Source organism: Rhea pennata, chromosome 4, assembly GCF_028389875.1.
Source record: "Rhea pennata isolate bPtePen1 chromosome 4, bPtePen1.pri, whole genome shotgun sequence".
In the NCBI taxonomy this organism is placed as follows: Eukaryota; Metazoa; Chordata; class Aves; order Rheiformes; family Rheidae; genus Rhea; species Rhea pennata.
The window spans coordinates 76270351-76295789 of NC_084666.1; the positions used below are offsets into that span (position 1 = coordinate 76270351).

Here is a 25439-nt window from a genome sequence, read left to right on the forward strand (position 1 = left end):
CCCTGAAATTCCAGCTTGTGTCCTGCACTGTTCTTAAGTACCATACTTGGGAACCATGGCTTTGGACAGACACTATGTTTGGAAACTGTGACAAGAAAGTTATTGTCTTCCCTGATACAGAGTTTACAGGTATATTTTATGTGCAACGCTACAATAGAACAGATTATTTTGCACAAAACAGGACTGTATATTTTTGTGAACACTGCCACCCAGTTCCCCATCTCCCCGGGCAGTTCCTGGTGATCAGCTATCCTTAAAGGCGATGCAACTTTAAAGACACACTTTGCTGCTTTTAAAGCAGGTCAGTACTTCGACTGCTTATTTCTCTAGCGGTCTCCTCCCGGCCTCACGTTTCCATGTTCGCAATGCCCCTTCCATATCTCCTTTCACACCTGAACCTAACTCACATATAAAACGCATCGTGGTTGTGTTTTACCTGTTTCAGCGTGAGGGCTTTAGCCTTTTCTTTGGAGATGCCCATTTCCCACACACACACCACCGTGCTTGTTCCTCCAGTGATAACTAGTTTGGGGTTTGGACAAATAGCGCACAGTATCTGACCCCACTCTGACAAACACTCATAAACAATCACTGCCTAAAAGTAAAGAAAATGAAGACAGATTACTTGCAAAATTAGTGTTTTGTCCTTTCAAAATGGCTGGTTTTTCTGAAAGCCACTTCGTGCAGTCACTATCGATTAATCAACCGATTTTCTGATTAAAAATAGTTCCGAAGAGAGGAGAAGGGCTTCACTTGAACACTTACGCAGTTCAGAACTGCTAGGAAATGGTATTAATCCGTACCAAATGTTTACCAAACAGTCGCATCGTAAAAGATACCAGAGCCCAGAGGAAAACATTCCTCCGTACACAGAGCACAGTGAGGACGTTTCACACTTGCTCTCCACCTGCTCTGCCAATTGCAGTCACTATCATTGCTCTTCTGATGTTTTACTGGTACCTGCAAGTAGTTTGGATGTTCATGTGTTAGGCCCTTCCTAATATACAGGACATTGAGCCCGTGCTCCCGAATACGGTCACATGCTACAAACAAATTAATCAAGCACGCAGAAAAAGAGAGCAAATGGAAAAAAAACAAATGACTGTCTATTTTAGGGAACTAAAAAAAAAAAGAAAAAAAAAGAAAAAAGTCAGCTGATCTTGCCAGCTCCCTGATTACAGTCCAATCAGTTTTCCATCCATACCACAGCATGCTAAAGTGATTGATAATTTATCTATGTGGGATAAAAATAAAAGCCTGAGTGCCAGCCTGCAAGCAGGTCCACTACATAACTAAGACACTGTGGCTACCCCAGATACAGGTTTTACTCGAACAAAACCAATTCCAATCTCTGCCACAAGATGGTTCCTAAGAGAACACCAGAGATGAGATTTTACTGTGTGGACTTAATTCATTCATGCTTCATACATTTTAAAAAAATACTGTTATTCACTGGTTAATGTCATTCTTCTAGCATTCTGATGGAGGCCACTGGATAGGGAGCAACAAAACAAACGCGCAACAAGCAAAGACTGTTTCATTCACAGGTGGAATAAGCTTTCAGTGCCAGAATTTTTCCCTGTAGAAGAACAATTTCTTTTGTTACCTTCAGCACTGAAGCAAGTTTCAGATCACAAACCTTGTCCGACTCGTAGGTACCCAGTCTACAGCTGAGATCTGCGTAGCCCCAAGCAAAAGTTTTGTTCCATGTAGGCGGGATGAGAACTTTATTTTGCTCTACTGCCAGAATGCCTTTATCGGTACACACGATCTGCCCTACGGGCTCCTTCAGCTCTAAAAAGAGAGGAAACAGTTACCCTTGACCGCAGACACGGACAAACCTCAGCAGGCTGCGCGGATTTGCAGCGGTCCCTTCACATCCCATTCGAAAGTCCCTGCGCTCAACAGAAACAGGAACATATTCCCATCTCAGACGGCAGCAGGCCTGTTGCATTCTCTCTAACAGTACACCACGTTTTGAGTTTCTTTTTTCTTTACACTAAGTACAGATTCATTTTTATCAACTAGGAAAGAAATGACTATATATGATCTACCTACCTCACAGAGAATTAACTTTTTTTCAGTCTAGCGTCACACATGAATTGAAAAACTACTATTTTTTTTTTTTTTTTAAGGTCTCAGTGCAACTACCAAGCACAGTTGCCTAAGCACTTCTTGGCACCGTTGAAAAAGAATCCTTCTGCTACAGCAAAACACAAAAACTGAGCCCATTCAAGGCCCAGAAGCAAAATACTGTCTAGACACTTCTGGAACTGGCTTCAGACACAATCTGCCCAAATTGAAACTTTAAAGAGGTGCTTGGACCCAATTTTATCCCTGTCTTTAAAAACGTTTTATTGAATAAGTACACATTTTGTGTATCCAAAGCATACCGTAAGATAACACAATGTTACAGTACTGGGGTGTTTTAAGTGTCTTAGGTGTTTAAGATGTCAGTTTTAAGTTTTACCTTTTACTGGTGCAAGGGATGGCCGCAGGTTGTCTAAATGATGGAAAAAAATCTTGTCACTTGTAGAACCAGGCGGCAGAGAGGTTCCCATCACCTCTCCGTTCACTCGGCTTCTAACCCGTTTTGGTGGATGCGGTTTTTTAAAGAGCTGAAATTCATCAAGAAATTGCTTATTTTAAAATATCACAGCTTTCCTAGGCCATAACCTTAAAAAGCATCAACAGCGTCCGATTTAGCTTCTAAAAATACACAGCTCAGCAGAAGCTACTTAAATGTTTTCAGCGTTCATGGCTTCACTATTGAGCATTCACTAATTATTTATGACACTTAGCCATTTTAATAACACTTCCATGAGTAATATAAAATCCAACTAGGATATAATGAGCAAAACATCTTTAAAAATAACTACAGCCAGTTGCAAAAACAGTTGAAGTAAAGCAAGCAAAAATCCCCAAAGTGATACATAGCATGGTGTAAAATTCCAATCTATGCAAAGCAAAAACTCTTTTTTGGCTCTGAAGCAAACTGTGTCCCACAAACAGCAGCCCACACACTTGGGGGCAGCGAGACTACTAAAGAACAGCACGTGTGGGCAAGGCATTGGACCACATACAGCAGTTACGGATGAGAAACATTTTAATCCGTAATTGTTTTCCGACTATCTTGCAATCGGGAGTCAGAGAATTTCCATTTTGCTGCTTCAGCGCCAATTCCTGACAACTTGAGCAGCGTTAAACAAGCAGATCATCAATGATCGTTGCTTATCAGAAGCCATGACGCACACTAAACTTTACCAGATCATAAATTCATTATAAACATTTTGATGCTAGAGGCTATGCAGTATATTATGCAAATAACAAATATAACATTCAGCGACATTTTGTAGATCTCAACTATCCTTCAACAAAAACACCAGTATGGCACTGAAAGGAGAAGTGAAATTCCACGGCTGAGAGAAAGGAAGGCTATTTCCTTCAAAGTCCTTCGAGATGTGTCATCTATTTGGTTATCCAGGGTGGTAGAAACATGCATAAGCCTCAGGCGGCTGAGCTGTGAGTCTCTCTAGCCTGAGCACCTACTTGGCATACACACACTTTTTTACTGCTTGTTTCCTTTCATATATGCCTCAGCTCCCCCTCAACTACATCATCCCATCTGGCTGGCCTAAGAGAAGGGGAGAGAGGGCACATGGCATCACGTTCACATGGACAACTGATCTCAAAGAACTCCAGTTCCAGCAAGAAAAATATCTCCTTTCTCCTTTGAGTTACTGTTCCTCTTGGTTACTCCCCTCATCCTCAGCAGACTGTTTAGGAAGTGGGATCTCAGGACACTGGCAGAGCCTGTGAGACCCCACTTCCAAATACAGCTCTCAAAGGTTTTGCATCCTGGCCTTCAAATAGGAAACTGAACTACCATGGGCAAGGAGTGAAAGTGCCTAGCAGGCAAGTCACTGAGCTATCTCACACTGGAGTCCCCATGGAAAAATCACAGAGAGCAATAACAAAACTCTAAGGTCGCAGGAAAATGTGCTTCAACAGCCCTCACCATCAAAAAAGACTGAAAGAGCAAGGGCATTTCTCAAGACACTCAGGCTCCTGCTAATCCCATCAGTGATGCTGCTTTTATCAGTGCTGAGCACCTACTCAGCATTGCCACTGCTCTGGTGCCTCGCATCCCAAGGGCGTTTTGTCCTTACCCCTGCAAATCCTCACCGTCTTCTGCAGCATTCTCTCTGGGTGCCAAATTTCTCTGTAGTTATTGGTGTCACCCACTGGGAGATGAACAGAAGTTGGCCCCGAGAGAAATCGTTCATCTGCAGTGGCACTGGAGGTCACACCGCCTTTGCGTGACACCTTGCTTGGCTGCCAGCGCCACGACTCCTGCCTGTCACCGCGAATTTAGGAAGCAGAGCTCTTGCAGAGGGACGGGGCTTTCCTGGGATATGACATTGTAACAGGGAGCAGAAACAGGAGCTGGGATATCACCCCGCAAGAAGGGGAATATCTGAATCACGAACGTTCAGGACACCATTCTTGGACCCAAGAACATACCATGGGATACATGTTTTTTCAAACTCTCAGATTTCTAAGGGATAACAGTCCAAAATAGCTCCAGTGATACAACAAAACCCAGCGCCCCTGTGTTTACTGCAGTCTGCTGTTTCCTCTAGCAAAGCATCACCTGCTCTCTGGCAAGTCTCCTCATATGTTTGTCCTTAACAGACATCTTAAAATTCAGGCACTCACTCAGACTCATCTGTAATGTCCTTATACTGCCCTGCTCTCAGACCTCAACCTTCATCTGTTCCTCTTGCTTCTGCTGGGCCAGCTACGATCAGCATCACTGTGCAGTCACTCCCAGAGATTACTTGAGAGGAGAAAACCCTGCTGCCCCACAGTTTAGATTATCAAGAGAGAACAAGGAAGAAAAAGGAGAAAAGCAGACACAAAGGGTAGGCAGTGATTTTAGGCCTCCTCCCAAGCAATGAGACAGACAGTTAGAAGCGGGCGCTCTCCGTTTATTTCAAATAAACTTTTAAAGATCTGGTGCTCATTAAAAACTCTAACATTTGCCCTGTCACTCTCACGACTACCTCTCTGTTCGTTTTTGCTACATTTTGAAATATGCTATGGCTGTGCTAGAATGCCATGTGCTGTTGCAATCTGGAGTCCCCAGCAAGTGCTGGGAACCCAACATATTCATTATTGTAATTTTGTTTTTCAAATTTTCTCTAGATCTCTTTAAGCTTTATTTTAAGAGCATGAAGGAAAAAAAAAAGACATTTCAAATCTTATGAGCAAAACTTCAAGTTTCTCTTCATCACATTTATGGCTGAAATATAAATGATTGATTTCACATCACTGGAAATATATTTATGAACAAACTCTCACTCCCAGGAAATATCATTCCTCAAGTACTTTCCTCTTCTTTATTAATGCATTATACCGTTCAATCATAATGTCATTTGGCAAAAAGGGATTTTAAGAACATTGTACCTGCTTTGGTATCTGCCCAAAGTTATTAATGAATCCTATGGTAGCCGTCTCTTTTAATGGATCGTTGATGTTATATATGTCCACCTGCCCCTCATAGAAGAGATGGTGAAAGACATTTACAGCTTCTACTGCAGCAGGACCTTGCTGTTTGTAGCCAAAGATCAAGTCAATCCACTCATGCAGATGTGCACTCACAAAGTCACATTCCAGAGCCTGAAATTCAAAGAGTATGCTTTAAAACTGACCACATTTCATTAGCCGAGTCTATTATGCCCACTATAAATAAAAATGCAGAATACAATTTGATGTACTCTTGATAAAGAATATTCTTAATATATTTTTACAAAGCTTTTTGGAGTGGAAGACACATGAGCTGTGCAAACTTTTGCAATAATCAGCTGTCAACCCAGAACTCGTGGACTGGCTAGTAGCAGCGACTGCGTGACTCGTCCTTAGCTTCCTATGCAGTGGAACCTCACAATTGACACTTTATATTGTCATTATCAAAATGCAAATTACCTCCCGATGAACCCTGATAAATTCACGAGGGTCTCCTTTTGCCCATGGCGGGAGTATTACATCCCCAAGTTTAGTGCCATTTTGTTTGCAACCTACAAAATAAACAAACAAATAAGAACTGAAACCGTATTGTAACCACAACAGTGCAAAAAAACAAAAAAACAACAAAATCAAATCACAATGGCTTTCCTTTATAAAGCAAGAAATTTCCGTCTTTCCTTTAAAACCTAGAGTAATTTTTAAATGTCAGGTGATAAAGCCTGAACAATTCTGCCTCACACACAGCTGTTTATGTAGCACTGCTTGCAATAGTGAAATAGGAAAGAATTAAAATATTCTTTGTTAAGACTTTGGAAGATGATGATAATGTTTCAAAGTATGCTCTCCAAAACAAACACTTTTTCTAGCTAGAGGAGTTGATTAATGTAACCTTTTTCTTTTCTTTTTTTTTTAAAAAAAGAAAACATTAGGAGCTTCACACCATATAGTCTGAACTCCAGACTCTTAGCTTCCCTAATAAAGAGCTCTTTGGAAGACGGACTCGTGTCTTAGTATTTCTGTTTAGATACATTTACACTTTTCTCTCTTTATCACAGGGAAGACCCTCTGCAGTGCATGAAGGATAATGAAAGCAGGCAGCAAAACAGCCTTTTGCAGCTATTGCAAGACTGGGCTCTCATTTTATCTATTTAGCTTGCAGTGAAGCAGCCAGCCCTGCTAACAAGAGCTGCGTCCAGAGAAGCTGCCCATTTTGCAGTCAGAGGAACCGCTGCCGAGAGGTTCATTCCCCCATCTCCTTTGGGCTTCCATTTTAGCAGTTTTTCAATGCGGCAAACTTGAATAAATGTGAGAGCTCTAACTTGAGAGAACACTATTGCTGTATTGGGAGTCTCTTTAGTGTGTATATAGCAATGGACATGTCAACTGGGCGCATTCTGAAGGAAAATAAATCCTGGTATGAAACAGTGCACCACCAAACAGCACTGAGAAGCCTTGGTCGAACAGCATTTCATCCCAGGATTTATTTTCCTCGCAATCCAAACATTCCATCTCAAGGAATGGAATTATTGTTTTACCCAAGAAAATGGCTAAATTTCAATGGAGTGCAGGCTAAGTAATTCTTTAGACATCCAAGAACTAACAAGTACCCCTTCGCAAGCTTCACACCCCAGGACAGCAGTGGTTTCCCTCGGAGGTGGCCAGGCCACATCCATTCACCTGGGTCCAGGATAGCTCCCCTCTTCCCTCTGACCATTAGATGGGAGCATGTTCCACCTACTAAAAATACGTTTTATTTAAGACTCCTCAGTTACATTCCTGCATTGTTTTTCGTTGCTGAGAGCCACTTCCACACCTCTTATTAATTCTGAACCTCACCAAATCTCCAAGTTCGCAGGAGCGTAGCAGCAGTACATTGCTCCAAGAGAAACATTTTTTGCATAAGCAGACTGTGAATATTTTCCTGAGGAGGGGACAGGGGGTGAGAGAATAACTGTGAAGAAACATAAATAAAATATCACCCAGTTTCTACCCGGAGTTCAGAAGAAATTCTTCCTACTGCTGTTCCAAATGGTCAGTAAAGGATTTCTATTTCTAGTACTTTGTCTGATGTTCACAGTCCAAAATTATCTGATATGGAACTAAATGGACAAGACCTCAATATTTTTATGGTAACAGTCTCACACTTCTGTGTGAAATATACTTGGAAGAGGTGTGGTAAGTGACTTTCCCCCCCACTTTTTTTTTTTTTTTTTTTTGGTAAGATCATGCTTCTAACCTCTTATAATATATTTCAAATAAAGGATCTTAGGCTTTAAAACTTATCACTCGATTAATCCTTATTATTAAAATTAGATTTACAGCACAGAGCTCAGGAAACACTGAAAATAGTGATGCACGTACTAATGCATATCTATCTCATATGGTCAATAGGTATACGAAACGCTATCGGCCGTTTCTGCCCACCTAGGTCAAAGTTGTTGGAATTGAGCAGGAACTCGGGGAGGTAGAAGAACTCCGGGATGAGCTCCTTGACGTCTGCCATGTTGTGCTTCGACGCCGAATACCAAGCCTCCCGCACGCTGTGAAACATTCGGTCGGCCAAGTCGAAGTGCCCGCCCTGCGAGACGAAGCAAAAAGCATCAGCACCAGAGTATCTCTCAGCATAGCAAGACCTGGCCACATTCTTCTACCAAACAGTATTTAAGCTATTGCTTTTTTTTTTTTTTGGATGTGCAAAGATGGTAAACAAAGCATCAAGATGCAAACCTACAGGAATTTAAAGGCAGATACATCTAGTCCTATTTCAAATTTTGGTCTCTTCAGCAGAAACATTGTTCCAAACAAAACAAGTATTTTTGTCCGATGGCTTCCATTTAGGAAAATACTTAAAACATAATGTTACAAATCCAACTGATTTTCAAGCTGCCTGAAGACTATGGGCTGTACAAATGCTTGCTGGATTTAACACTCAATACTACACCGGCTCTTTGGAGGGATGTATTCGATTTTTCAAAGAAACACCAGACACCCTAGGGCAACAATTGCTCAGCTCATCCTATCTGATGAGGACAAAGTAGACCAATCACATTTTTTTAAAAACAGGTTTCATACACACAGCAGGAAGGAAACAGAGTGAAATTTTGCATTTTTTACCTGCAGCCGCAAGAATATCTGAGTAAAAGGTTCCATCCGGACAAGATAGGAAGCCACTATCATGGCAGATGAATAGTGGGTCCCATAGTGATAAGCTGGAGTTTCTCCTGCAGAAGATTAAAAATCATAAACAGAGAGGAAATAAAGCAGTTCAATGACAGTTCAGCACCAAATGAAAAAATTAATAAATTTAAGTAGTGCTGCATTGTAATAACTTTGTGACCCTGAATATATTTAAAATTGGAATTTGTAGTCTTCATTCTCGGGGAAGTGAATGATCGCAAACTTTGTTTTATCAGAGCCAACACTTATGTTTTGGCTGCAGTCCAGCAGCTGTAATTCAACAGGCTTCTGCCCAGCAATACTGTATGGTTAGTCATTTTATATTTTAAATAATTGAAATGTTCCAATACTGCTTTGATGATTTCTGCTGAAGGGGTATTTTTACTTTTAGTCTTTGGCATTGTGGACTTAACTTCAGCACAAACGCGTCTCAGAATTGTTGGCTATGGATTTTGTACCGGTTTTACTTTCTTAATTTCCTGGCAAAAAGCATGCATAAATACATGTAGAATATAGTGCTTTTAAAAAGTGAAAGTCTTTCCTGTCTGTTGGTGTTCAATACAGAACAGCACTGCGGTAGTTATTTAGGCTTGTGTCTTCTATAAAAGCATACAAAAAAGGTTTCCTTCATGAGAGCTGCTTTGACAAACACACATTTTGTTTTCATTATTTAATGAAACTCTAAAACGAAGAATAATTTGACTGGATCTCATTTTGAGGTGTTACATCCTTTAGAAGTACCTATTAAGGCTTTTTTTGGTATCAGACATGCTGATTACTTATCTTAGTGCACGTTTTTTTGCTAAGAATCGAAAAAGTTGGAGTACTGCTAACGCAGAAGGGTTCACATTCCTCTCTACCACTTATTTTCTTTCAAGCCGCTCTCAAATGGTGTTAGTCAACGAGACACCCAGTCATATATTTCACATGCCTGCCAGTTCTACATTAAACATTCAGTTCAACATTAAACTCTTATGAATATTGAACAGTCTTATCTTTGTTTTTAAATATAAACAAATGCTGTTGTTTGGATTAAAAAAAAAACAAATAAACCTATAACAACCTGTAACAACCGATCCCTCTGCTTTAATTTAATATTTGCTGGAGAATCATTGAGAATTCAAATCTTTTGATCCTTATTATAAAAATCTGCGATTCCCTCCCTTGTGTGATGGGCACACGCACTGCTGTCTCCTTTTCCTGCACGGTATGTCACTACTTACCATTGGGATCTTCCCAATCTTTGTATCGTTTCTTGTACTGGGCTAGCCTGTCTTCTGTTTGAGCACCCATGGGCTTGGCCAGGTTTCTGAATGTCTTGGGATTTGTAAGATCCAATTCCTTTTAAAATAAAACAGACACCAATTTTAAAAAGCCTTCAATATTGCTCACCACTATTAAACACCATGTACCTCCTAAGGCTGTTCTCATCTTTGGTTTCCACATTCTCAGCATGTGAAATCATTCAGCTCATTTGGATATGCTTAAAAACAAAAAACTTTCCATCTGATCTAAAAGAGTCACTGTTTTTATTTTAGATCATATCTGAGCTCTGGATAATTTTTGCCCTGCTCTTTTCATCTTGTTTCCTACCTTCCTAATTCTGATCTGGAATACTCTATGGGTAGCCTAACAATACTTTATTTTATGGTATGGCTGGTAGCAATAGCTGTCTACGAAAACATTAATAGGATGTTCCACCTTTCTTAAAACAGAATTCATCCTTGGGGCCAGATTCCATAGTAGCCCCTTGCACAGTCTTGCTTGCAGAGACAAGTGTGCTTTCTCTGTGGCACAACGTCCTTCGGGATCTACTGCAGAAAGCTAATGCAAATACTTACAGAAAGTGCTGCAGCCTTTCACGTTGCTATATAAAGGAGAAGAACGCACTGTGTACGCGAGCCCTTCTCTGTGCAGAGTCAAACAACGCCGGTAAAATCAGCACAGACAAGGACCTGCTTGCATGGAGACTGTCAAGACCCTCTAATATCCTACCCAGCGAGAGGGTGGACTGGACATTGGAAAACAGATGAAATCAAACAACTGGCAAAAAAATATATCCTGGTTCTACCACAGCAGCACGAACCAGGTATAACGTTAGCAGATCCTGGACATATAAAAGGTTTCTATTAGGGTGACAAGATATTTTATTTACCTCCGAATCATAATCCGCAAGGATCCAGGGAAAGACAGGATACTGCATGAGATCATTATAGGATCTACCCGCCAGAGTGTTCAAGTGCATCAGGTACTGGAAATTACTGATTTCTCCTCTCTTAAGGAAGACAGATAAGAGCATTTGTGTTCACTGTACAGCAAGCGTTTAAACTGCTAGACTTCCAAGGCCTTCAGCCCTCCCCAAACATAAAACACTCACTTACAATGCTCTCTCTTTTTCCTTTCCTTCTGCAATCTCACCTCTTGCATTTTTAATGGTGGAACACTTTTCTATTTCCTCATTAAATTATGGTAACATGAAATATTACAAGCTATAAAGCTGAGATAGATTTTTCTACAGTAGTATATTCTACCTTTTTGACTAAGAGGATGCAACTCTCATGCATTATTTATGTATCATTATAAGATGTAGAATTTAATACAAAAACCAGAATCTTCATACTTACTTCCCATCTCTGAGTAACAGATTTCTCTCCAACTAAAGTGCTAAGCAAGCCAGACCTAGTGGAAAGAAGGGAGAGCAGTTCTTGATTTACCAGTAAGATCTGGGTTACATCTTTTCAACACAATTCAAAATTTTAGACTAAAACTTGTAAATTGTAACAATTAGAATACCACAGGTTTGTTCCTTTAGCAGTATATACTTTACATCTGAACACAGGCCATTAATATTACACATATTAAATGTACAGTTTAGTGCAAGTACAAATATACTTAATGGGCTACAGATCAGGGAAGTATCTTTAAGAATTTTACAAGTCAAATGCTTTTGCACTCAAATTCCTTTTAGAATATATTTGTATACTGATAGGGTTAATCTTGATAGCATATATTAATTTGTAGGAAGATACAGTGATGTTGATGATTACATCAGTATATTTAAAATACCTGGAGCATAAAATTGTATTTATTTATTTTGCCAGTACCCAACTTGAAACGGTGATGCAACACTTTCCAGTGAATCAGGAACTTAATGCAAGTATCTCTAGTTGAAACCAAAAAGCTATAGAGATTGTGAAGAACTGACCCACTTACCCTTGTTCTACACTGGTGTTTGGTCTCTGTCCAGACACTGACTCTGAACTGTCAGTTAAAGATGGTACTACAGCCAAAAACCTGTATCAGCAGTTAAAAGGAGAGTAGAATTAATGTTGGTCTCCTAGGCATGTCTTCTGCTTGGAAAAAATATATCACTTTTAGTGCAATTAAAGACTTTTTTTTTTTTTTTGAGCAGGTATGTAAAATCCGCAACAAAATAGCAACGGCCCTTTCTCACTAAACCACACTCAGATTGCTAGATTGCTTTATCTCATACTGAGTGCATGCAGCAGGCTTTATATGCATGCAAGTGGTTCTCTGATGCAGCAATAAGTTTGCTATTTGGTTATCCCACTGTCCAGCACCAATCACTCTCTCAATCTGTTTGTTGCTGTCAGAATACTATGGGCTTTAACATGGCTCAACATCAATATCAACAAACATTCAGATTAAGTTGTTCTAACTTGACTTATTCTACAATACCTTTGATAAACTTTATTTCTAACCCCTTTTTGGAAAGCTAGAAGATAGTTCCGTCCATCTCCTGAGAAAACTTCAATTGCGATTGGCTGAAAATGAAGAAGACAAACGAATGTCAACGCTAATGCATTTTTGCTCGTCACTTCTGAAGGCCAGAATTAGACCAGTTTAGTCGTACTTTGCGACGCATGACACCAAATTACTGTGAAGCAGCCTCTACTTAGTGCTGCCAGCTGTTTTACCTTCAGAACAAGAAAATTCACTAATTCACTCAATAAACTAAACCATGGTAAGCCAAATGTTCAAACACAGATACCTGACTGAAGTACCACAATAAGCAGCTTCACTTTCCAAATACTAATCAGACACCAATTTATTTACTTTTTAGAAATGATGAAATTATCGACAAATCCCAAAGGTGCCCCCTCAGTCCAAGTATAGTGACCAGTTACCTGCAACAGGTATCTCCTTTTATGTACTTCCTTGATATCCTCGTATGCAAAAATGCTGCATGTTCTTTTGAGTTGACTTGGACCTTGCCTTGCTCCCCTGGGAATGATTGGCTCATGCATCCTGCAGATGAGCATAAGCAGGAAAGAGAAAAGTGATTGCAAAAGGACACACCAAAAAACACTCATCTTTTTAATCAGGATGAGACTACAGTTACAGAAACAGCTTATTTTCACAGTATACCATACCACACTTAGCAAATCGAGACTACAGAGGAAACTGCTCCTGAGATTTTTCTGAATCTGACATTTTTTTGAAGTTTATCCTTCAAACTTCTCATTAAATACTTCTTGTCTAGCTGTTAAAAGACTGCTGAAGCTCTTTAGAAATCCACTCACTTTGGAGGCAACGTCTCAATATCCCGTATTTCCCTGGTGGCTGTCATTGTAAATCCATCAATCACGTAGAAATGCTCTTTCCCAAAGAGAAGCAGCCCTTCGCTGGTGTCAAGGCCCTGAACTCGAGCACAGCGGTACATATGCTGAATCTGAAATAAAAGCAGGCACTTAGTAAAAGCAGCTTAATGAGCACAGACTGTTGTTTCATTGGAAGGACTCCTCAACAGTGTTTTATTTCTTGGAGATACAGCATTTCTGCGCTATTTTCCCCCTAATCAGAGACATACATAATACATAGGACTAGTGACTGAGAAGAGAGTTAAATAAAGCCTCCTCTGTATAATATAGATTTATATATTTACCAATTTATCCATTTGCACCTTGACTCCTCTTTCCTCTATTTTCCTTTCCAAAGGCAGAACACATCTAGCTACTTAATGGGGAAGTCCACAAACTAGGACAGCAGGGAGCCTCTCATTAGTATTAGCCTAAACGATGGCTCTCACTCTCTGTCTTTTTAAAGTAATCAAGAAAACATCTCGGAAAAATGGACTACTTTTTACCTCAGCTTTCCTAACACACTTAAGCCAGCTGCAGCCCCCCTCTGACAGAGGCATCAGAGGGCACAGCATTTAAGAAGAGAAGATACTTAAACCGTTAGCAGCAGACAGCAAAGCACCAAGTGGCTGCAACACGCCTTTGATCCTTAACCGAAGAATCTAAATATTTCTATGAAAAGCAAAGGCATGTCCCCAGTCTAACTATGTAGATGACAGATTTCAATTCCACTCAAGAAATCCAGTGACACTGTGCCGTGGTCCTCAGCTGAAAGTTATTCTAACGAAACAACAGTATGTTATAAATAAGTTACTAAGGTTTTTTTTTTTTTGGTGTGTCCTTCCCACTTTAGAGCTGAACAGTAAGCGGGAGATACGCTGAAATCGTATAGAGAGCTCTACGCTAACTTATGCTGCATATCTTCAATAAAGTTATTTTTACATTACAGAAAACGTTCAATTGTCTAGTAAGCCTCTGCCTTCCAGGTGGTCGATCAACTCTAAATTAGAAAATGAAGACTCACTGTGATAATGTGGTATGCTATGCAGTAACACTCTAGTAGCAACAGGGAATTCCAATATTTTTGCACATAAGACATTTTAGTAAGTGTCGGAAGTAGGTTTAATAGTTGACCTATCTTTGCAAAGCATTATTTAAAATACCTTGCCTTAACCCAGTAACAGACATACTGATATAGTGATACCCATTACTGATGTCCATTATTTTTTCTTGTGGCCATTCAGCCCGTGTGCCAGCATTAAGCTACAAGGATGCTTCTGCCGCTGTTGAGAGTTCAGGAGAAGAGTCACAGAGGATGCCTTGCAGATGCAAAAGCTACTATACACAGCGGGATCCAGGCAAAATTTATCTGCAGTGCAGAACGCCACTGCAGCTCCATTGATCTACCTCACTGATCCTTTCTTAAGGAAAGGATCTTTTGTTTCTTCAAAATTCTTAAAGAATTTTTTAAAGAGTTAATTCTTAAGGAAATTCTTAAGAAAGAATGGAGCAGAAGACGGAGAAGTCCAGTGGGATGTGATATTGTCAATTCTGACGTAGCACATACAGCACAGCCCTAATTCAGCAAAGTCCCTGCTCGAGTCTTAATTTTAGGTCTTTTGTATACTTAATGCATGTGTTCAGCATTTCATTTGGCAGTTTAGGAATTAAGAGGAAATAAGAGTTATTGCTGAACCAGAGTTCAAACGTATGCAGGTGAACGCAGCTGGGTATAAATAGGTCGTTATAAATCGGTGACTAGAAGACTCAGCAAGCATCTTGGTGACTGAAGGTTCATTCCTTGTGCAAAGCTTACAGACATCTGCATTACATTTCACACGCCAGAGCAAGCAGGCTGAGCTGCTGAGGGCTGGCAGAAGGGAAGGCAAAAACCCTTCTGTACGCCTGGGTTGAGGATTTTGGCACTCAGTTGTCTGCACCTGTATCTGGCTCCAAAGTGACTGTCCAGAGAGTATGAGCTGCCTGGCCAAGTAAATGTTGTACAGGTCTGACAACAGCGGAGTTCATGCTTTCTTTCAGTGGGACAGCAGTTAACATCGCCCTCCAGACGCTGATTTCCACAAAATTTACACGGACGCAATTTGAGACCTCTAGGCCTTATGTCCAAATTGGTTAGAACTAATGACAGTCAGATACCGCAAGCACAACCCCTTAATTTATGTTTCTCCTGGAAGCTGGGCTCAAGCACAAGAGAATATAATCCAAGTGGGTGAAAATCTAATATTAGACAGGTCCGTCTGAATGTATTTTTTTCCCTCTTATTAAAACAAATTTGTCAGCTGCAAAAACTCACTCAACTTATAAAATAAACTTGCTAACAAGCTATTTCATAACAAAGTCAGAAAATTCCAAATATCCCCATCTTCTGCTTTGCAATCGCTATCAATTTTTTAATTCTCATATTATATGAACTAACTGCAGATATGTGGGACCACATAATGTCATCTAAAAATACTTCCTCTCACAGCAAACTTTTTTTTTTTTTTTAACGGATGTATCTTTGCTAAAGTGAAAAGTGCTCATGCCCCTTGAGCATATTCAGTCCACTCAACTTTGATTACATGTGAATTTTCCGGTACACTGTCAAATTCAGTACCTATATTTTCTGTTGACAGTATAATAATCCAAGCATGAGAGAGTTTGTAGCTTTGATTCGAGGACAGATTTTTCCTTTCTCTAAGCAGGCAGAAGGAACAAAAAAAGAATGCTTTCAGTACAGGCATTTCAGCACGAGACTTCTAGGAACCAGAGTACATATTTGGTTTTGAAGATGCTGCAGGAAGAAGTTGACAGAATATTAAGCAGATTCAGCTGTAGAAGAGGGAAAGTCTCCAGGACATTTATTTGTGTTTGCTATATTTAATATAGAAATTCCAATACAGCAAGTGTTCAGTGTGCGTGAAGTACACAGTACCTTCTCTCCTTCTTCGAGGAGCCGAAGCAAAGTTGTATTGTCGGTTTTCTCTTCTTCATCGATTGAACTCCCCTCAACAATTTGATCCTGCAATTGTTCCTGATTCTCCTCATCTCCTCCATCAGGAGCAGAGCGCGATCTTTTCAGAGGAGGCTTTACTAGGCCTGCAAAAGAAGAATAGAGATATAAAGTAAACAAAAATTTAAAGAAAAAGACATTTGTCAGAGTTAAATAAAAAACCTGACAAATAAAAATGCAACTTGCACAACCTTTTGAACCTCAAAATTACTGATCCATTGCTAACACAGGACTCTTTCTTTCAACAGGATCCTTACGTTCACCTTAACGCTAATGGCAAACGTGTGAGAAGATGTCGTTGCACAGAAACTTAAACAAAACAGCTCGAGATAGGACAACGATCTAACCTTTGACTCTCGCAATGGTGTCCTCCCCATGCTCAGGCTCCTGCTGAGCAGTTTCACCCACTGTATTCTCTTCTATAGCGTCCTGGAAGACCGCAGGGTTTCCAGAAGCGAGGCGCATGTAGTACTCCTTGCTGTCGTAACTTACGGCCCTTCGGTAACGAGCAGGTTTCTTGGAAATAATTGAACACAGCGCATAGTCAGTCAGCTCTCCTGATTGCCTTCAACCAAAGCGTTTCAAGACTACTGTGTGCAGCACAGTGCATGCCCGCCCCGCATTTTGCGTGTGCTCAGTCATACACCAAAAGACAGACAGAAACAGCCACTCTTCAATAGAAGACCCAATATATAATCTAATTTGCAAGGGAACTACAAAGCCACTGAAGTAATGACTGGGTTGGGGAAACGCCTGCAGATGAACCTACAAGATGGAAAACGTGGTCAGCACGTTACGAATTGTCACAAAAGGGTTAGAAAAGTGCTTAAGATTGATAGATCTGATGGCCATTTTAAAAACTTTGATCACTCCCTGCAGCATATTCATTAGCCAGCCGAATTCTTTTGCTGGGCAATAGTTTAAATACAATTTTGCCTCAAGGAGAGATAAAAATATACGGAAGTTGATACGAACTGAAATCAAATGGGAGCCCGGGACCTGGCTTTAAGCCTCAGAAATTCTTAGTTCAGTATTTTGTTTAACAAAAGCTCTGAAGACTTTTGCTGGCAGCAGAATGGCACAAGTGGATCCATTAGACCAATGTAATTCCCTGAGCATCGTTTGCACCTTTGAGTAAGAGCAATGGACTATGATACATTTCATTATGTTTTTGGCATGTTAATTCTTATCTTCTTTACTTGATTATGGAGGCAACATCAGAAAAAGAAGAAACAACTAAAAGAGGGCAACAAATACCTCAGAATAATCACTGAAGACAAAGGTGGAGATAAAAGAAGTTATGAAGAAATGAGCTAAGAAGACTCTGTCCTAAATTCAAACAAACTGATTCATATGGATATAGAGAGAGAGAAGAAAAAAAAAAAAAAAAAGAAAAAAGAAAAAAAGAAAAAAGAAAAAAAGATCTTGCACTTAAGTTGAAGGTTTTCTTCTCTGCTTTCTCCTTAACTCCACCTCCAACACTCTGGCAAACCTCAGGCTGTAAATGTGTTTAGCTGTCCTCCTTCCCAGAAAATTTCTTTATTCTGTAGCATTATTCCCCAGGAAATTTGTAATTGGATTGGGATAGTTCTGAAATATTATAAATCTAGTTCAATATTGTACAATATGCTGAACTGTAGACTATCACCTGCCATTTTAATTAAGATATTCCCTTGTGCGCTTCTGCGGTGATTACTCAAAATATACAAAAACGTCATTTTTTCAGTTAATCTTTATAAGCTGGGAAACTAAATGACCCATAAAAGCGTATTAGCTTAGTTACGAATGGATGCACCAGAAGATTAAGAGGTTAATATTAGTGACATGGAGATTTATTATTTCAGATCAAATTAGTTGCCCCAAGAGCTGACATATCTTTCTGACTTATGCTTGACTCTGTGCCTTCATCCCTTAGCACCACGCAAATGCTACTTAAATGACATTTAACACATTTGTAGAAACAACTGATGAATAGCCTACAAAGAAAAACCCAAACTAGCACTGCTAAACTGCTAAACACGAATAAAGGAAATCTGCAACAATTACACTGGATATTTCACATAAAAGCCGCTTTCATTTAAATGTATTATTTTACCATCATATATAATACAAAATGAGTGAACACACGTTGCACACTGTACTTAGTGATGGGCAAGACTGCAATTTAATACAGAAATAGAATAATACTCAAGGGCCTGTGGAGTAGCAAGCTGGGAACAAGGTTTTGTTATTTTCAAGGTAGGATTCATATTTTGAAACACGTTTTCTACATTCAGCCCCATTGTTTCTTAATAAAGAAAACAAGGAGAGGACTTAGGAGAGATAAAATTAATCTCGTGTCTAGTAAGAACAGGCCTTTTGCAGTCTAGTATAACTCACATAAAAGGAAAAAAAAAACACCAAACTTGTTCTCCAGATTGTCTGTTAGAAATAAACGCTTATTTTCCTAATCAGTGCTTCCAATGATCATGTTGCCCATTACTAAACATGTTTCATAGATCATTAGTTCAGATCCCAAGCCAACACACTTTTTACAGTGAGAACAGTGACAGCACAGCCCAACACAGCCTGTTAGTGTGCAGCAAAGAAGCTAAGAGCTACAGAAAGTTTTATTAGGTGAAGGCTGAAGAGGGCACAGTGACATCTTCTAATGTGAATACTGAAAAACCTTTAGTCCTGGAAATATTTACTGAAAGAGCAAGTTGAAAGCCAATCGTAGAAGCCTTGTTAAGATCGCCTAACATGCAGGAGGGGGAAGAGGAAAAAAAAAAAGTTTATTCATTTTACATTCTTTCAGTCAGCATATTTGTTTCTTTACCTTTTGAGGAATGGTATCATCGGGTGTCTCAGGAAGTTTACTTGGGAAGTCAGACTGAAAACAGGGCATTAAGTACAAGCATCAGAAAAAGAACATTTTTGAGAACGTATGATGGTCTGTCCTCCACTTTGTGTGAACTTAACCGTCATTAGAACTAACATGTACCAGATTACAAGCACGACAATATGCCTAATGGTCTAAATCGAGTTGCACGGTTTTGACATTAAAAGAACGCGATATCTATTATGCTTCGTTTTCACGTTTGTAAGGTAAATTACTCTGCCCCAAATCTTTCAGCAATTCAGTGCTAATGGCAACGATACTGGCTACATCGTCACATGCTGCTTCAAAAATACAGTGCTGTACGAAGTCAGGGCTGGGGCGACACACAGCCAGCTTTAAAACCGAGCTAGAGGCAAGCAACGTGGCGTTCAAAAGCTGTGATGGCATTACGTATTACCTCTGCTGGGAGACGATCAACCCTAGGTTTGAAAATCCTGCCAATGAAGAATGTACCAGAGGCCCCGGTAGCTTGCTTCAAGGATCAATTAGCACCATATTTCTTTAGGAGTAACTCTTAACAAAGTGGACTTTGGCCACTTAATAAGTCAGCCGCAAGGTCTTACATACCTGCACATGTGCTGCTAAAGAGCCCTGTACAAATAAGTCTGTGATTACATTATTTCTCCGATAAGCTAAAAATACTTACATTCTTGAGCCTCATTTTTAAGCTTGTTTCCCAGTCTTCTAGTTATTTTTGACTTCTCTGTGTTCATACCAATCTAGGAACATTTCTTTTGAACTGCATCCAGAATGCTAGCAGCTGTACTAGCACCGCTGGTTGAGAGTTCCCTGCACGTCCATCCCCAAAACCCACCGAACCTCTTGACACAGCACGATGCCAGTGTGCACTCAGCTAACGTTGATTTGAGCAATTTTTCAATTAAGTCTTTTCCAGAATTGAAGTATGCTGTTTTTCTTCCAGGATAAAGTCTCTTATTGTCTAAATATGGGCTACATGTTTGAATCTTGGATGAGTCAATATTCTGTCATAACAATTTTTTCTTTTTTTTGGAGTGGAACCAGATTTTTAAACTATTCATGTTGCTACATAAAACTGAACTGCTCGTTATTTACGAGTTTATGTTGACTACAAACATGATGTTTGTTTTTAGCTTTCTTTCAGATCACTATTTAAAGTGTTATCTAGCCTAAGGCGAAGAACTCAGACTGAAACTTCCTGTAATTATGGCACTTTTTAGCTTACAGTTATTTGTCAAGTTTGCTAAAGTTCCTAAGTTCACTTAGCTGTGAGCTGTCACGGTTCAGCCCTCCTGTAAATATATACTGAAGAACAACTGGAACTTAATCATTATGTAAGGCTTGCAGACAAATAATACCTACAGAATAAAATATATTTCTTAAAAGAAACTAAAAAGCAGTACAAATTTTAGAACAGGCCATAAAATGACTCATCACAAAATTGTGAATACTTACCAACAAATTTGTCTCTTGCTCAGCTTCAGGCATGTATGGATACTGAATATAAAACATATCATTTCGCACCATCTTCTTCCTCATTCTGCAGGGACCCTCGGTCATCTCCAACATCCACTTGTCGAGATGGGAGCCGATGGGAGGACCCCACAGACCTCGCTCCCGCAGTAACTCATATTCAATCTGAGACCACTCTTCTGTCACGTATTTTAACGCATTCTGCTGCCGCTAAGTAAGAAGACATTTGTATGTGTGTTAAGAATGACATTTTAAGCCTGCACTTGACATGAACAGAGCAATTTTTACTACATTGCAGAAAACTCTGTAATAATTTGAAAATCTAGTAGCATTTTCTAGCGTCCTTCAATTAGATTTCCAGTCTCAGCTACAATAAAAGCAGGGTTCAAACTGCAATTTTCTATAAATAAATGAATATTAAAAATAAAAACCCTGCAGCTATGCTTTTGCTTTTTTTTTTTTTAATTAAAGTTATCTGTAAGCTGCAAATATGCAAGAAATATAACAGATTAATTTTGGAAAAGGTTTTTATGAAAGAAAAAATTACAATTGTTTTTGGATGCTTTCCCTGCCTGTATTTAGATAGAAGAGAGATATTAAATGAAGCGAAATTTTTGTTTTGTTTTGTTTTGCTAGTCGCTTTCAAACACTTGTTCCTCTAGGCAGCTAATTTCTCAGATTTAGAGTATAAAAACTCAACAACTAATTCTGAACCAAACGATTTCTTGGATGCTTGGAAGAAAATGAAAGGTGCAGTGATTTCTTTCTAGATGGCACATAGCCACTCCTTTGTATCACTACATGATTAAAGAAAGGTACTGTAAAGTCTTGTGTGTGTTACTTAAAGTCGTGTTCACAAACAATGCTTCTCCTAGCATTCCTTTATGTTTTTCTGCAGTATTTTAGACGGATAGTGTATTCCAGCTTATCTTCCCCCTGGCTTTCGTTTAATCCATGGGCTTCTTAAGCTTCTTGGGGGGAAAAGAAAAAGAAAAAAAAACGAAAAAGAAAAGAAGTTCAACTTACATAATACTGTTACATAGGCTTTCACCTGCAACCATGTCAAAATTAGTTTTTCTCGTTTGTTTGATTGCATTAAGAAACCCTTAAAAATAACAAGTGTATCTAAATGTGCAATCATTTCACCAGTCACTTCCTAGTATTTTACGTATTGAGAAAGAAAGATATATACAACCTGACAGGTCAAAATACCAGTTTCATGATATTAGTTTCAGATAATTCTCCAAAGCTTACCTCCTGATATTCCTTATACTGCATGTCTACCAGGTCCCGAACCACTGCAATGTGAGTAAACATCCACTGGGAAATTTCCTAATACAAAGATAAGAGGACAAACAGAACACTACTTTATAACTGCACAGTTTGTGCAGAAATCACCTCACTGACTTGCTTACACAGAACAGTTTCTTAAAAAACAAGGAAACAGCAAATTATTTCAAACTATTCCATGCAATAGTATTATTCTAAGATTTAAAGAAAAAAATTGCAGTAAATCCATGTATAGAGATACGCTTTATTTATTTTTTTTATGTCAAATATTTGGAAAATTCTCCAAGTACATTACTAATAGTTCTGAAAATCCCAACAGATTGGTGCCAAACAGCAAATACTACTACTTTTCCCTGTTTCCTTTTAAATAATAGTTTGTGCTGCCAGTTTGATGAAAACCCTCAAAACACACAGCACTCCTCATCCTGCATGGTATTCTGTATCTTTTCGCTCTTGTCCCCTCTGCTGGCGTAGTCAGCAAAGGTTCCTGTAAACTTGCTCGGTGGGTTTCTTTGTTTTCTTTTTGAGGTGTACGCCTGCTCTCCATGAAAAGGACTGAGATAACCAATTCAAAGTCACTGAATAATTTTTAGATTGCTAAGTGAACTGACAACTCGTTTTTCCACTTACATAGGCCACAAGTAACTCCCAATTAAGCCAACCGAAGCAAGATGTTTCGTGGCAGCAGGAACACAGCCTGCTCCCCACAACCCAAAGGCTCTTAACCGTTACGTGTGCTAACTACTACAAGAACTCACCCCTCCAAAACTTTCAGATCCCTCCCTCGTTTTCAACATCTCAGATACTTTATGCTCCTTGTGATGCCTCGCCAGGTTCTTTCCCAGGGAGAGCACATTGCTCTCCCGCTGCTGTGCTGCCCTGGTCTATCTTCTCATCTCTTCTTTGTCCAGCTCTACTGTTCCACAGGTAGTCTTTTGCTGAACTCTACCCTTTAGTATTCTCTACACTGGGACACTTACTATAAACTCTGAACATACATTGCTGAAGCTTAGATTGTGTTTCCTTAATTGATAGAAATTACCTGTGTAGATAGATTGTGCTTGTTGAGCCCACTCTCCTTTCGGTTTCTCCTGGAACCAGTTAGTTTAGAGAGGCCAAACCCACTGCTAACTCGAGAAAGTTTGGACTGCGTGGTTGGAACCAAAGCCTCTCCTCTGCTGATGCATTTCTTCTCATGGGCTGAAAACCAAAGAGTAAGCGTTGTGGGATTTGTCATTGTTGTTACTGTTTTTTAAGTAATCTCCATACCTCTAAAATTTTTAAGAGCATTCACATTCAAATCAACATTCATGCCTCTTGTGTGAGGAAGGATTCACAGATGAAATCTGGAAATTTCACCCATTTTGAGATTAAGCAAGAGAAACAGATTTGCTATCAAGAACAGGATCCATGAGCTGTGAATTATTTCCTCATCTGAACAGATGATAAACAGATACACTGGAAATACAATAATATTTAATTTTGCTGAATCATCTCTCAAAGAAAAAGCAAGTATTTCAAAGAAGGGAAACAGTGTCTGATATTTTATTCTACTATACGTGCTCTCTACTCTTTCCTTCTTCCCAAATCTCGGCCCTACTAACTAGCCCACCCTGCTCATGCTCCTCACCATTTTTAATTTGCTCCTTCTCTGAACCTTCTCTTCTTTTAAAACCACTACTTCTTATTGCAATAAATTCTCCAAAGATCCTTCACTTCACTGAACACATTTATTCAAAGATACGTGAGAAAAATCACATCTAGAAATACTAAAACCAGAAAAAAAAGGACTCCAAGTTTCCAGAAGCGTTTTCTATGCATCCAGATTAACCTCAACTACTTCAGACTCACTCAACTGTCTAAAGAATCATGGCCATGGCTTCTTAGATGAATTTTTAGGACCTGCTATCTAAGTTCTTTTTAACTCAGCCCAACAGCATTTGGTGGCCTCTGTTGTAAGAGCATCCTGCTAATTCTTGTGTAAATTGTTAACCACCAGGACCTTTTCTGCAAAGCTGCCTCTTACGTCGAATAGATTTTCCAGCCAAGAAGTAGTCACAATATTACTGCTGTTAAAAAAAGGCTGCACAGTCACACATCTCCAGTTGTATTACCCCACCCAGCGTTTGTAGGCTGTAGCTGGACAGGCTCACCTCTCCCTGGTAAATTCAGTCCTGAGAAAGGTAACACAGGTCTCCTTAGCCCAGCTGTTAATGAGAAGATGCTAAGTGAACTGGTCCTCCACTGCTGTCATTCACAATACAGTATTTGGTGCATGCTCACACACACACATCCGCACAAAATTGAGACTACTGAAAGAGTTGAACAAAGCTCCTGTGCATAACAGAGTGCAATTTTATCCAATTCAAGGCGAGGTGACAGCTGAAAGCATTTTATAATACAGCAGGAACAACACAAAAGCTAAGCTCACACTAAAACATCCAATGCATGGGATTCAATTCAAGGAAACCTACCATTCAGAGTAGATAAATCTTCAGTTACACTTACCTAAATGATTTTGCCAACATTTTAAACTTGCTTCTTCAATAAAAGGTCTTGCAACAGTTATATCCACCTGGCCACGATCATTGACAGGTAGCGTCACTTTGAAAACCTCTTCCAAAACCTGTTTTTTACTATGAATCAGCTCTGTCCACACTCTGTTTATGGCTTTTAAAAGAAGCTGGCGACCTGCAAAGGTAACAAGATTTTTATATACATATATAAACACACACATAGTAGCTTTTCTTCTATCCTGCTCCAGCCCAGCCCAAACAATAATTGGGGTAAAAGAGCAGTAGTGACAATAAATAAGTGGCATTAGCAGACATCTGTGGCTCCGCCACTCTCAGATTACACTACCTTCACTGACGTCTTGATTGTAAACTCCATCTGGTTCTATATCAGAGGGGATCATTATGTGCCATGTTGTCATCCTGGCTTCTGCTTCCAATCCAAACCCATCTACGTTGCTACAAACACACAATGCTTTAACAATAACCAGAAACAAATATAAACTAAATCATTCCATTCTCTGTGATAGTGTTACGAAGACTAATGCATGCTGCTACAGCAATGTATCTTCATTTTTGTCCGCTTGAGTTTTGATGATCTACAGTCACAAACTGAGCTGAAGATGTAGGAAAAATGATATACCGTGGACACTGGTATTGCTGGAGGAAGACAGTAATATTTGAAGAAACACAAAATGGCTGAGGCCGTAAGTGGAGAACATTCAAGATATCTGCTGATTATGCTACTCAAGTGTCTTTAGATAAAACCCAAGAGGTACATCTTTTCTGAAAAAAATCAAAGTGCCAGGCAGGCATTTGTAGCGCTGCAGACAGGTAGATGTTTACAGCGTTTGCCATAGTCTTCTGATTTAATGCCCAATTGCTCTAATTCAGTTTTACACATTCAGATCCTACTACTGCAATTATATAATAAATGATTCAATAGACAGTAAATCTAGTCTCCTTGCCTTGTAACAGACAGG

At 39.5% G+C, this 25439-nt stretch overlaps 1 protein-coding gene across 2 annotated transcripts in view; it reads right to left on the bottom strand.

The window, feature by feature from the left end:
- WDFY3 (WD repeat and FYVE domain containing 3) overlaps positions 1-25439 on the bottom strand; it is a 177237-nt gene that overhangs the window by 9026 nt on the left and 142772 nt on the right. For both annotated transcript variants that reach the window (XM_062574355.1, XM_062574354.1), the window contains exons 38-59: positions 24806-24915; positions 24452-24634; positions 22986-23143; positions 21908-21985; positions 20636-20863; positions 19139-19192; positions 16668-16836; positions 16243-16406; positions 13251-13399; positions 12855-12975; positions 12406-12491; positions 11920-12000; positions 11331-11385; positions 10862-10981; positions 9930-10047; positions 8644-8750; positions 7954-8107; positions 5989-6080; positions 5470-5682; positions 2471-2618; positions 1640-1794; positions 437-595 (exon numbers count right to left, since the gene is read on the bottom strand). In XM_062574355.1, the coding sequence (XP_062430339.1) occupies positions 437-595; positions 1640-1794; positions 2471-2618; positions 5470-5682; positions 5989-6080; positions 7954-8107; positions 8644-8750; positions 9930-10047; positions 10862-10981; positions 11331-11385; positions 11920-12000; positions 12406-12491; positions 12855-12975; positions 13251-13399; positions 16243-16406; positions 16668-16836; positions 19139-19192; positions 20636-20863; positions 21908-21985; positions 22986-23143; positions 24452-24634; positions 24806-24915 (2902 nt within the window). The remainder of the gene's footprint in view (positions 1-436; positions 596-1639; positions 1795-2470; positions 2619-5469; positions 5683-5988; positions 6081-7953; positions 8108-8643; positions 8751-9929; positions 10048-10861; positions 10982-11330; positions 11386-11919; positions 12001-12405; positions 12492-12854; positions 12976-13250; positions 13400-16242; positions 16407-16667; positions 16837-19138; positions 19193-20635; positions 20864-21907; positions 21986-22985; positions 23144-24451; positions 24635-24805; positions 24916-25439) is intronic.